The 12,725-nt window shown below is 34.6% G+C and overlaps 2 protein-coding genes across 6 annotated transcripts in view; one reads left to right on the plus strand and one right to left on the minus strand.

The window, feature by feature from the left end:
• The first annotated feature begins 115 nt into the window (after positions 1-115).
• Positions 116-10,504, plus strand: LOC106169913 (microtubule-associated protein RP/EB family member 1). 3 transcript variants are annotated; one of them, XM_013549580.2, is made up of 8 exons: positions 116-298; positions 2,485-2,625; positions 3,115-3,153; positions 3,433-3,539; positions 7,348-7,561; positions 8,041-8,141; positions 8,374-8,520; positions 9,278-10,504. In XM_013549580.2, the coding sequence occupies exons 2-8, from the start codon at positions 2,505-2,507 to the stop codon at positions 9,323-9,325; spliced, it is 777 nt and encodes a 258-aa protein (XP_013405034.1). In that variant the 5' UTR covers positions 116-298; positions 2,485-2,504; the 3' UTR covers positions 9,326-10,504. The 3 variants fall into 3 exon arrangements, with proteins under 3 accessions (XP_013405034.1, XP_013405035.1, XP_086856899.1); XM_013549581.2 differs by lacking the exon at positions 3,433-3,539 and adding an exon at positions 4,064-4,170; XM_087000773.1 differs by lacking the exon at positions 3,433-3,539.
• Positions 10,457-12,725, minus strand: part of LOC106169882 (uncharacterized) — a 34,596-nt gene continuing 32,327 nt past the window's right edge. For all 3 annotated transcript variants that reach the window (XM_087000766.1, XM_024074585.2, XM_013549521.3), the window contains one exon: positions 10,457-12,701. In XM_087000766.1, coding sequence (XP_086856892.1) covers positions 12,341-12,701 — 361 coding nt within the window. In that variant the 3' untranslated portion in view covers positions 10,457-12,340. The remainder of the gene's footprint in view (positions 12,702-12,725) is intronic.

Consider the following 12,725-nt stretch of genomic DNA (forward strand, 5'->3'; position numbering starts at 1 on the left):
TCTGTGGTTTTCGTCAGTTGTTTGGTTTTCGGGGTTGATTTTGCAGCACTGAATATGTGAAAGGCGTTTTATTGAGCCCAAATGAGTATCGTTTGGGAAAGCGAAATAATCATTTTGTTTGAAGACACCCCACCAAGCCCAACATGAGATCATGAGGTTCAACGAAAACGAGGGCATGTGGTGGAGAAAAGTACACGTTTCATTTGATTGGATAATTTAGGTCATATGATACCTTTTTGAAAGACTTCCGTCGACGAACAGACAGACTGGCACAGGTCTCATTGAATTTTACGAGCCGGTAAGTTTTATTGCAGATCATTGTTGAATTAAAAATGTAGAGTCACCCATGACCGATGCTTATACAGAAAGAACAGTGACCTAATAAATATCACAAAGTGAAAGACATTGTACACCATTTGGGCATTTTAAATGCGACTTCATTCCTGGGGATCGGACTTCACACAGTCATCTCTGCGTTTTTTGTATGAATTTATTTGTCACACATGTATTCCGATTGCTCTCAATATACCATGCCAGCATAATATCACAGCGCTACAAGTAAATGTTTTTCAAGGTTTTATAAAATTTATTTAATGTTCCATTTCATTTTAACATACTCTGAAATCGGCGAAAATGAATGCAGAGGGAGTGACATTGACAACTCTTGTCGATAATGTGTAAATTCTGAATCATCAGTGCCAATCGGAAAATCTTAACTCTCACAACATGCATTTAGGGCAGGCAATTTTTGTTTTTCAATTTAAACACACTTAGAAGGTCATGTATTTCTTGCGTTTTTATTTTTGTGATTTTAGTGAAGGCGAAACTGACCTGCTCCTGTGTGGGAGTGCCCCTACAATGTCATCCCCACATTTCCTTTTACTTGTACTACTAACTCTGCACACTGTTAAAAACAATGAGAAAGTTTGTACCCTGATATGAGAGCTCTCAAATATTTTTCTTACTACTCAGTTGCAAAATCACATTGTTAAAAAAGCAAACCAATCTTTCAAGGCATCGTCACTAGAATGAATGGGAACTCTTTTGATTATCATAGAGAAGCTATTTTATGCATGTACCCATGCACTAGACATATCTCCTGAAATAATTTTTTATGACGTTTAAAGGGTAACATTGTCAGTTAAAAACATTTGTTTTCTCCTCCACAGTGTATCATCTCGAGTCCATCCAATGTCTGCTGGGAGTGACCCACACGTGACCCACTTACAATCATTATTTCTATTTTGTGTAGCCTCCTATCATCATAGGGAACATTCCCATGAAACTATCATTCTATGAAGATTCATCCAACTTTGCAGAGCCTCTTGCTGAATGCAATCAGATTAACTGAATGACATGTGACGTCTCCTTTGGTAGCTAGGGGGAACACTTGGCTTCTGGAAGATTTTTTTACTTCATTTTGAATGCAACCAAGTGCACATGAAAGTTATTTGCTTACCCCTCAAACTGCTTGAGGAAGCATGTCACTCAATTTTTATTAATATTTGAAGACAAAAAAAAAAAATAGCATGCCCTACCAAGTCCCTGTCAGACATAGTTCAACTTAAAATTAGCATATATACAGCATGTGGCAATCCTGTCAAGTAATTAGTCAGCATGATTATTATATGCCAAGTATTATTGTTGTATACCAAATTTTATTTTTGACTCAGGCATTTATCTGATAGATAACTTAGGACGTTTTACTCTAGGCAGATATTTCTTGTGGAAAAAGCATTGATTGAATGTGATTATATAATTATCATGTTACCAGTACCACTGGGTCATGGGAATATATGACCATCTCTTGTCCTCAAGGTAGCTCTACAATCTAGGCAAGGTGTACAGTAATTGACACATTCCATAAAGATATGGTATATCTGAGTTTATAGTTTAAACATGATGTTATTTTGTTCCCACCCAGAATGACTACCCACTGGCAGCATTACTTTTTGTTTCACTCTATAGTTTGATTACTGCTAGAATGGATCATTTCTTTCAAACTTCAGTTTTAAACTTGTTATTACTTGCTAAATATATGTAATGGTTAACATGTCATCAGTTTTACAATCAGATGTTATTATAACTTATTTAGGAAGGCCATTTGACTACAAGCTGTCGTGAAATGTAGCAGGAATGACTAGAAGCTAGAAAATAATTGTTGTGAAAGCGAATTATTATGTGCAGTTAAGTTTGTAATGCCTGTTTTGAGGGGATGTGATAATGTAGGTTTGAAAATTACATACACTGCAGTTAACTGAAACAGCATGTTTACATATTATTTGAGAAGGCAAAAAAATGTACAAGTCTAATAAATCGTCAAAACAGAAAATGTCATGGATAGGAAGAAAAAAACGCATTTACAAAAAAGGAAGATATGTGTTTGAGAATGTCAATGGTAAGTTATGCTCAGTCATTTCAAACAAATTTTTCTGGTAAGTCTTTCTTCACAATTACTGATCATCTGATTTTTCACATTTTCAGGAAAAGATCCAGCAGAAAAAATGGCGGTTAATGTGTACAGCACAAGTGTCACATCAGACAATATGAGCAGAAATGACTTGATAGCCTGGATAAATGACAGTTTGGATGCCAATTTCTCGAAAATTGAAGAATTGTGTACAGGTAGATAAATATAGTCCATTGTTATTTATTGTTGTATTTTATTTTTTTTAACCATTTAGATGCAACTTTACCACGTTTCATAAGAATTTCCCTATTCACTGGTCATCCCAACTTATCCACTTGCACTATTGAAGAAATGTGATATAGAAAATTTTCTTGCGTAACTTCAGAGTGCTGTTGCTTGACAATTAAATGCCCCCTACACTGGATTCAATGAAAATTACTTTGGTGCATATTATATGTCAAATGCATCATAACCATTTTATTCTTTTTGGTTTATCAGTGGATTTATGTCCAAAAAGACATGAGCTGTGTTGCCCTTTTTGCTGTTCATAGGCACTGTTGTCATCCAAATGTATGGTGTCATTGAAGGTCTTGTAAAACAGACAAAATGTAATATAGATATTGATATAACATACACTTCAACTGGTGGATTGATTAAACATAGTCATCCTCTTGTTAAATGCACATATTTTGGTCTCTTTATAGGTTCAGCCTATTGTCAATTTATGCACATGCTTTTCCCTGGTAAGTTATTGTTTTACTAATTTTTAAAACAAATAATAATTTGACCATTAAAGTGATGGCAACTTTACCAATTTTTCAAAGTTTCACTCCATTTGTAGATTTTCAATGAATGGTAACACCCAAGGGGGAGTTTGTTAGATGTTTATGTTCAGATGCTTATTCAATACCATATGGCGAGTTTAAAAAGTGTGTAGATGCTTTGTTAAAGAGAAAATTGTAAGTATTGGCCATAGTAACAATATGGTTTTGCAGTTAACTAGCTGACCGCTCCCCTTACAGGCTCTATTTCTTTGAAAAAAGTCAAAATGAACACCAAACTGGAGCACGAGAAAATAGCTAACTTCAAGGTGCTACAAGACAGCTTCAGGAAAATGGGGGTAGATAAGGTGGGTTGGAGGGGACCACGAGAGAAACCCCCAGAGAGAAAGACAAAAAAATTGGAGGTTTTGATTTCTGGTTGCCATTTCATCAATAAATTGGAAATTTGACCTTATGACAGAGATGTTTTCTGAAATGCTCCAGTTGGCAAAACCTCTAATGCTGATATTGTGTTGTTATGTACATGCAGCTGAAAGTATTGTAAAAAAAACAACCATGGCATTATCTATATTTAATACAGTCTGGTTGACATATTTACAATATTATCAGTTATGGAGGGAGAAGAGAGGGAGCACGCTATTGGTACTAACTCCTCTTACAAGAAAGGTTAACACAAGAGGGACTCCTCTTACTTTCCAAACACTGCTTACTCAAAGTCAAGTGTGGAGTTAGTCAAGTGTGTGGTCCCTCTCTTTGAATCCATGTTTAAACAGCTGACTGCCAGTGCAGGATGCATGTCTCAGATCCACTGAGGGGAGGCTTCAGAGGGACATACTCAACTGTTATCCTTTCTGTTCAACTTCTATTGCAGGTTCTATTTCCTTAAGAAAAGTCAAAATGAATACAAAATTAGAACATGAGTATATAAATAACTTCAAGACTCTCCAGGCCTCCTTCACCAAAACGGGGGTTGATAAGGTGAGTGCGGTGTGCACTGGGGAGTGGACTGGGTGACAATGGACACCATCCTTTCTGGACTCTGGACAGTGTGGAAACATTTGTGAGAGACTGGAGTTATCCTTAATATTATATATTATAGGCTGTATTTTGGAATTAAAAAAAAGCCAAACAACAGTCATGTTAGCCCCCGCTTTATTATTTTGACACCACCCCATATTCCATCCTCTTATGCTGGAAGTTTATTAAGCAACAAGTGTATTTTAGGACTTATAATCTAAAATGCATGAATACAACAGAAGCATTGTTCACCTGTATCTAGGTTCAAAGCATGGGTCCAAGGGATAGATGTCACCAACCCGGTTCAATTTTCTGCCACTGCTTGCCTCACTAAATTGGTGATAATTGTTGTGCACAGTTTTTCTAATCATTTGTAATAATTTGTTTTTCAGTGCTGTGTCTGCTGTAGTTAGTGCTCAGTAAAGCTTCACTTCTTTTTATGTACAGACACAGATGTGTCTGTACATATTGCCATCACCCGCGTCTGTCGTCGCCATCGCCGTCGCCGTGCACTTTCAGCGTTAACACCATAAGTGGAAGACAGTTTTGCTTTTTGGCTTTATATTTACAGAGCTGATGAATATTCATAAAACACAGGTCAAGTTCGAAAATCAGCATGATCGGGCCATTATTGTAGAATTTATGCTGTTTTTTCACTTTTCAGCATATATGCAACCTTGTAAACACATTTCAAGGAAAACCGTTAGGCTTGTTGTCACGAAACTCACAGGAGTAATCAATCTTACTAAAACGCAGATCAAGTTCGAAAATCAGCATGATCGGGCCACTATTTTAGTAGTTATGCTGTTTTTTCACTTTTCAGCATATATGCAACACTGTTAACACATTTCAAGGAAAACCCATAGGCCTGTTGTCATGAAACTCACAGGAGTAATCAATCTTACTAAAATGCAGGTCAAGTTCGAAAATCAGCATAATCGGACCATTATTTTATAAGTTATGCTGTTTTTTCACATTTCCTCAGATTCAATTCTTAAGCATGTTAACAGTCTCATTATTTAATTAATAAGATATGTAAAAGTGTTTGTTTGACATTTCCTGCATCTTTACAACATTGTTAGTTGATTACTTAAAAATGATGGTAAACTTGTAATCGTGTATTGTGTAATAAAGTTTCAAAAATGGAAATAAACTCATATCATTGCAGTTTGTAAGATTCAATCATTCACTATGTTCAGAAACTCAGAATGGAGGAAATTGGACATTAAACACTTTTCTATTGATATTTTTCCCATCTCATCAATTTTCTTAGTTGATCATATATAAATGGCAGTAAATTGTTAATTTTGTTATATGTTAAAAAATTGTTAAAAGTGGAAAAAATAAACACATTTCAGGACAGTGCTGTCTTGTTTACATTTTGGCATTTTCAAGTTGTGACTTTGAAGTTCCATGGGCATGAAGACCTTTGCTAGTCACATTTTCTGAATATCCATAATACTAATATTTTATTATTAAAAATTGATGGTCATTATGCTGTTAAACGTTATGTAATATTGCATCAAAATTTGGAAAAAAAATATTTTGGGCACTGCTCCCATGATGACCATTTAAGAAAAATCATGTCACTTACTGTTCTCAAACTTACAGGAAAGAAACATGGGACTTAAATACAGCTTCAGTAGGCAATGCAGTCTGTTTGGTAATTCTTTCTGCTAGTTAAAGTTTTTTTTTTTTTTTGTGAAAATTTAATTTTTCACTTATTGGCATTTTCAAGGTGTGACTTTGAAGTTCCATGGGCTTGAAGACCCATGCTAGTCACATTTTCTGAAAATCCATGATACGTATATTTTATTATTTAAAATTGACGGTCATTATGCTGTTAACCATTATGTAATATTGCATCAGAATAAGAGAAAACACAATTTTGGGTGCTGCTGCCATGATGACCATTATGGAAAACCATGTTACTGATGATTGCCAAACGTTCAAAAAAGAAATACAGGACTAAAATGCAGCCTGAGTTGGAAGAGCAGTCTAATTGGCTTCTTTTTCTGGAAGTTATACATTTTCAAAGTGTGAACTTGAACTGCCATGGGCCTGAAGCCTTATGCTTGTTACACATTTTACTTACATTGGTATTACCTGTTGAGCATAATTAAAATTTGATGTTGAATTTGCAGTTTAACATAATGTACTTTTGCATCAGAATTGACAGTAGCCTATTTTGTGCATAGTTATTTCCGCTTTTTGTCTGTACATTTGACAGCTTTGCTGCCTTGTTGTATTCCCTGTTCCTATTTTTACCTTAAGTTTTTTTTTTCTTCTGTATTTTTCAATATGTATCTTGTGACAAAAATTAACATTATGCAGCAAATTGTTCCTTGTATGGGCAGGCTTTGTTTAGATGTTGCTCGGTTGTTGGTGTTAGCATGTGCTGTAATTTTGCATTAATGTCACAGTCCTATAATATGTGACATAATTGAATGAGGCAAACAAAATTTTCCAGGTAGTTGAAATTTTATTTTTGTTAGTATGATAATCTATTATCTTATAGACTAGAAAATAATTTATTACTGCTTAGCACTTTTTTTAATCAGTGCACCCTGATTTTGTAGAGTTAGTAGTTGCTAATAAAATCCCATGTGAATGCAAGATACAGTATAACCAATTAACAGTTAGTATTTTATGAAACAATGACTTCTCTTATAAGTTCTTATTTCTCATTAATACATCTTTGACTTAAAATGTACTTTTTCTTTTTTCTGTGAAACTTTCTAGATTGGTTTTATGAGTGTTTTAAGTTGTTTTTATGTTAACCTACACGTTGGCTTTTTTTACTATCACAGGCATGAATGCACATTCTCTTAATTTTATTCATTAATGACCTTTTTCATGGATATTGTTCTTTCTGGTATAAGCAAGATATAAGAGAGGACAAAAAAATGAAAACTACCTTTTACAGGTCAGGACTTGTCACCTTGTAATGTCATGATGAGAGGTCTTTGATTACTAAGCAGTATGTTGAAATTACTTTCACTGGAAATTCTACTGTAGTTTAGTTATGAAACTTAAATTCAGCATGTTGGACAAAAAACCTGCATGTAATGAAATTACTTATTTGAAAGTATATGTCTTTTTATGTACCATAAAAAATAGACATTCTGTGTGTTATAGATCATCCCGGTGGAGAAGCTAGTCAAGGGTAGGTTTCAAGACAACTTTGAGTTTGTTCAATGGTTTAAGAAGTTTTTTGATGCCAACTATGATGGCCAGGAATATGATGCCCTCAATGAACGTGGAGGTGAGCCACTAGGTGGTGCAGGAGGAAAAGGTCCAGCAAAAGCCATGCCCAGGTCTATGGCAAGCAGGCCCACAAAACCTGTTGGAGGTAGGATTCTGTGAAGTAGCAAAATATAATTTGGAATGGTTTAATCTCTGGTCTTTGAAGCAGCTGTCAAGTAAGGGTAAAAGTTGCTATATGACTTCATGACTTGGGGGTAGGTGACAATATGTAAAAGAGGTTAAGCTGTTCAATCTCAAATTTGCTGCATGTCCTATGAGATGATGAGAGGTTTCCGTTTTCCAAATTTAGGAGTGCTAGCCTGCCCCAACCCTTTCTCCTGTTAAATACTCATGCAGACACTGACATGTGAAGACCATTGTCAATAAAGATACATTTTATAAAGGAAAAGGCTGTATTTATTTATTTATTTATTTATTTATTTATTTATTTATTTATTTGATCACCAAATGCCTATCAATCAATTGTTATGTTGAAATATATCCAGGCTGAAATCTGAAATACCCTATTTAAAATTTAATGTTGCCAGTATCAGAAATGTAATTCCTCTTTTACTGCATTTACAGTGGTGAAAAGTACACCAGCAAGGGGTGCATCTGCAGGAATGAAAACGGCACCAAAAGCAATGGGAGATCAGTCACATAAAATAATAGAATTAGAAAATGAGGTATCCAGTAAAAACATGCAAGATTGTTACATGTTAAGAATGTAATTTCATTGTAAATACTTGAATACTGCCTTTAAATAGTTACTGTACATGTACATATTTTCAAATGAAATTGTCTGGACTTCTATTTAGGGTTTGACAAGTCCGTGCAATTTTCAATGTAGATAATGGTCCATATTGTCGTGTTATTTAAATATTGTTACTTTCAATTTAGACAATCTAACATTTGCAGATTAAGGAGCTGGAAACAACAGTCGAAGGCCTAGAAAAGGAGAGAGATTTCTACTTCGGCAAACTTAGGGACATTGAAGTGTTGTGTCAGGAGCATGCAGAACTTCCTTTAGTAAAAAATATTATGGATATTTTATATGCGACTGAGGTGAGTTCACAGGTCAAAGTTCCAAAGAAAGGATGTTTTTTTTAAAAGCTAAATCCCTCTACTTTTGTTTTTGTAAAAAATTGGAAACATGTCAAAAATGTCCATGGTTTTCTGAAAAGGAAAAAACGTTTGAAAAATAGTAGTGTGATGGTCCCAGAACTGAAATTAAAAGAAGAAAGTTGACAGCTCTTAACCCCCCCCTTTCAAGAAGCCTAAATTATGATCATATTTTGTGGCAGAAGTTAAATGAAAATGTGGAAGAGATACTTGCCAATATGAGGAAAAATGGGTGTTGAGACTAAGTTAGAAATGTTGGAGAGGAGGGGTTTAAGAAATTATCAGATCTGCTGGACTTTTGTTGAATTTAAATTTGACATAAGAAAACCAATTATTATTATTTTTAATCTGCCCGACTTTATATTGTACATTATTTTAGTGTTCTGAAAACTTGGAAACCTTATTCATATTAAAATTAAGTTAGATTGAATTGCATTTTATATGTATATTCTGTGTATACAACATTCTAAATAATGCATAGAAAATCAGTAAGAATAGAGATGGCATTTTTGTTCAGAACAAGAGGTTAAGCTCACAAAGGGAAGAGTATAGAAAATGCTGCCAAGATTGGTTTCAGTGAGCGTATTGTTCCAATAATTTGTTCCTTGTGTCTTTGGAAATTTTTTGTCCTGATTGCTAAGGAAAAAATCTTTCTATCCATGTAATATCTGTATATCAAACAGTATGTTCCATTCTTCAGGATGGGTTTGCACCTCCAGAGGGTGAAGCAGGAGAGGAGGAATATTGACCACACAGACACTAGCTGAAACTGCTCCTTCCTCTCTGTACTTATAAGCTTGGACAATATATACATTCTACCATCAATTCTCCATTGTTGAAAGTGAAATTACAACTTTAATGGTACAAAGGGAGAGATTGGCATCATTGGAGGCATGGGATCTAAATTCCAACAAAGAGCTTGGCTGTCTTTCTATGTTGTAATCAGATTTGCTGGAAAAAGTGGAACAGAAATGGATTTTATGTGTGAGCAAGTGCTATATATTGAACAATGTTTATTTATTTACTTATTTATTTATTTATTTGAGGCATGAAAATTTTTGGTTTTGATTGGAGCTATATTTATCAGCAGCATGGTACACTGGATAATGAATATTCAGTCTACACTAAATAATTATGTCCCAAAGCTGGCAGGTGAATAGTTTCTTACATTATGCTTTGTCTTGGATGGATGAGTGTGAAATGAATAAGAACTATTGCAATTACAAGGTTCTAACAGAGGAACTCGTGATGGTACCTGGTTTTTGAGCAGAGAAAAAGTGAGAGCTTAAGACAATCAAAGACCATGTTTCTCTGTAAATGGTAAATCTGAAAGTTGAAAAGTGGCCTTGAACAACAGGTTTTCCTGTCTTAATCCCTTACATTTTAATCTATATTATTCATTTATTTATTTTTCAGAATATTGAAAGATAGATTTACAAATTTGCCAATAAAAAAAAAGCATATAATTGGTATTTGTAAAAAATCTCGTACCCGATGTCTTCCGTACTATCTGTGGCATTTTTCTCATTGGTGTAATCATTACCTATAGCGTGTAGTTTTCCATTATAAATAACACTTTTGTATAAATCTCAGAGAGATCAATTTGTTGCTTTAATCTGCGATTAAAAATATTGTAGTACTGGGTCTCCCAGCATTTTACATGCGACTATTTATGTTGACCTTGCTTTACTTTTTGAGAAAAAAAGTAATCTGTTGCTTTTATTTCTTTAAATTTATTTTCAGTAAATATCTGAATTTGAAGACCAGTGTTACAGTTTGTTTGTGATTACCAATTATTGCCAAGCATAATCCCATCATTGGTAGTTCTTCATTTACAATGTGCATATCGCATGTGTATTTATTAGGCCACAAACCAATGTACAGTGTAAAAAGTTTATTTGCAATTAAAGTACATCTTATAATCTTATTCATGACTTTTTCATAATTGATATGCAAACTTTACAAGATGTAACATAATTGTAGAAAGAGTCCTCATGTTATCTAGTTACTGCACTACCTATTTAAAAATTTTTACATGCTGCTGCCAGGACTTTAATGACTTGCCACTTTCATTTGCTGTTTCCTCATAGCACAGATATGACTATTAGCAATTTAAACTAAAATAATGAATCTTAATCACTGATACAATTAAAGCATTAGGTTCAAGAGGGTGTGAAGGCCTCTTCACTATCGATAGCAGCCAGTAAAAAGCAATACACTCCATAACCAAATATTTCTTCTGAATTTGTAGACATCTTGCATCTGCTCAATGTCACAGGCTAGGCTGTAACAGCATGCATTAAATGTAATGCATTTCCATTAACAGCGCTAAAACCACATTTTTCACTCTTTTTCATTTTAGATATTAAGTCCATTTGTAAGCATCCAAAGAACTTGAGCAAATGTAATTTTAACTATTGCATGATTTTTCAACTGTCCACATTTTACAAGGTGATAGAACATTTAGTTTTATTGATAAAGTTTGATTTATAAATAAACACACTTTATTTTTATTCATAGTGACAGTCCTGTAAACTTTGCAACAAAACTGAACATTTATTTAGCAAATGTGTATCAATATACTAGCAAAAAAAAGAAACGCAAGACTTTTTTTCTGTTTGTCTATGGTTTTATGAGTCTATTCTTCCACCAGTGCAGCTCTTAACTGTATGATGGTGGTACGTTGTGGCTGGCATTTAAGAAGTAGTCTGCCCAGTTCATCCCAGACATGCTCAGGCGCTCCTGCTAGGGCAAGTGTAATGTTGGGTGTTGATGCTTGATTGCCACAATCATCACAAGTTCTGTCTGGAAACAGCCACACATGCCCAACCAAACCACATCACTATGCCAATGGCACATCCACTGTCCAGATCAGACACTGTGGTATAATATCAGCATGGAATGCAATCTCATAAACTTGGATTTCTGATTCCAGTGTCCACTAGCATTGATTGTAGACAACTGAATTATGTAAGACTTGTCCCAATTTGTATCCAGATGTCTGAAAATCTAAAGCCAACCAATGTCTGGAATCATTCTATTGTAGGATTGAAATGTTGCACTGTTACTGAATACAGTGACCATACTAACATGTGCACATTTGAGCATTTTAAGGGTATTGTGACCCTTTATTATCATCCAGATACTGAAAATGAGTTTTTCCTTGCACCTAATTATCTTTGTGCTGATTCAAAAAGAAAATTTGAGGGGAGATAGCAAACGGTATGGGGTGTAACTTCATCCCTGAACAAGATTTTATCACAAAAGTTGGCAGAGTTGACCATGGGTGTAAGGGCTACAATCCCGTGAGATCATTTTGGTTTAAATGTTTTTGTTTAAGAGTTATGAGACCCTTATTACAGATTTGCATTAAAGAAATACATTATTTTGCTTTATCAACAATAAAATCTGAACCAAGACTTAAAAGAAAAATGCTGGCAGTATTCTGGAGTACTTAGTGGTGTCATTAAATCGGCATTGAAACAGTGTTCGTGGGTGGGGGGGGGTGAAATTTTAGAAACCGATTTTTTAGTTTTTACCCCAAAATCACAATTATGACGTCACCTGTAAGATGGCATGTGTAAATGTTAATTAATTTAGTCACTGAACACAGAATACTTATCTATTACCCAAAAGAATATATAATGTAAGGCTGTGGACAAAGGCTGATGATATCCTTAAAGCACTGAGGTCAAAACAAAAACTTGCATTTTTTTTTTTTTTTTTTTTTTTTTTAGTATATTTACATCACCCAGTATAAATGTCACTGTAATTCTTCGAGCTGTATGTAGGATGTTACTGTCACTGGTGGTAGTGCCTGCCCTTCAAGATAACATGACTGTTGGCTTTTGCCATTTGTATTCATATCTTCTTCATGCAATAGTGTCTGAGAACATACATGTACATGTGCACTCTTCTTGTAATTTATTAATGGTAGCTGCTGCAGAGGGTCTTCACAAATCTGAGTTTCTTCATCCTTTTTTATTTTTTGAACTGTCTGCCCAAGGGCCAAAGTCAGCTCTGGTTTGAATGCAAATTTGCTGTAATAGTCATTGTGTGCCTTTGTTGGGATACTCTCATTGACTGCAGCTTCAGCTCGTGTGTTTGAGATCAGCTGCTTATTACTGGAACAAACAATAAAACTTACT

The sequence above is a fragment of the Lingula anatina genome, chromosome 1 (assembly GCF_051362555.1).
Source record: "Lingula anatina isolate TDL-2025a chromosome 1, LinAna3.0, whole genome shotgun sequence".
NCBI classification, from domain to species: Eukaryota; Metazoa; Brachiopoda; class Lingulata; order Lingulida; family Lingulidae; genus Lingula; species Lingula anatina.

Bases quoted from the DNA above. Each gene is read 5' to 3' on its own strand.
- LOC106169913 (XM_013549580.2), top strand. From the start codon at position 2,505: ATGGCGGTTAATGTGTACAGCACAAGTGTCACATCAGACAATATGAGC. The intron at 3,540-7,347 runs GTGGGTTGGAGG...TGTGTGTTATAG, and splicing joins GGAAAATGGGGGTAGATAAG to ATCATCCCGGTGGAGAAGCT. The intron at 8,142-8,373 runs GTATCCAGTAAA...TAACATTTGCAG, and splicing joins TAATAGAATTAGAAAATGAG to ATTAAGGAGCTGGAAACAAC.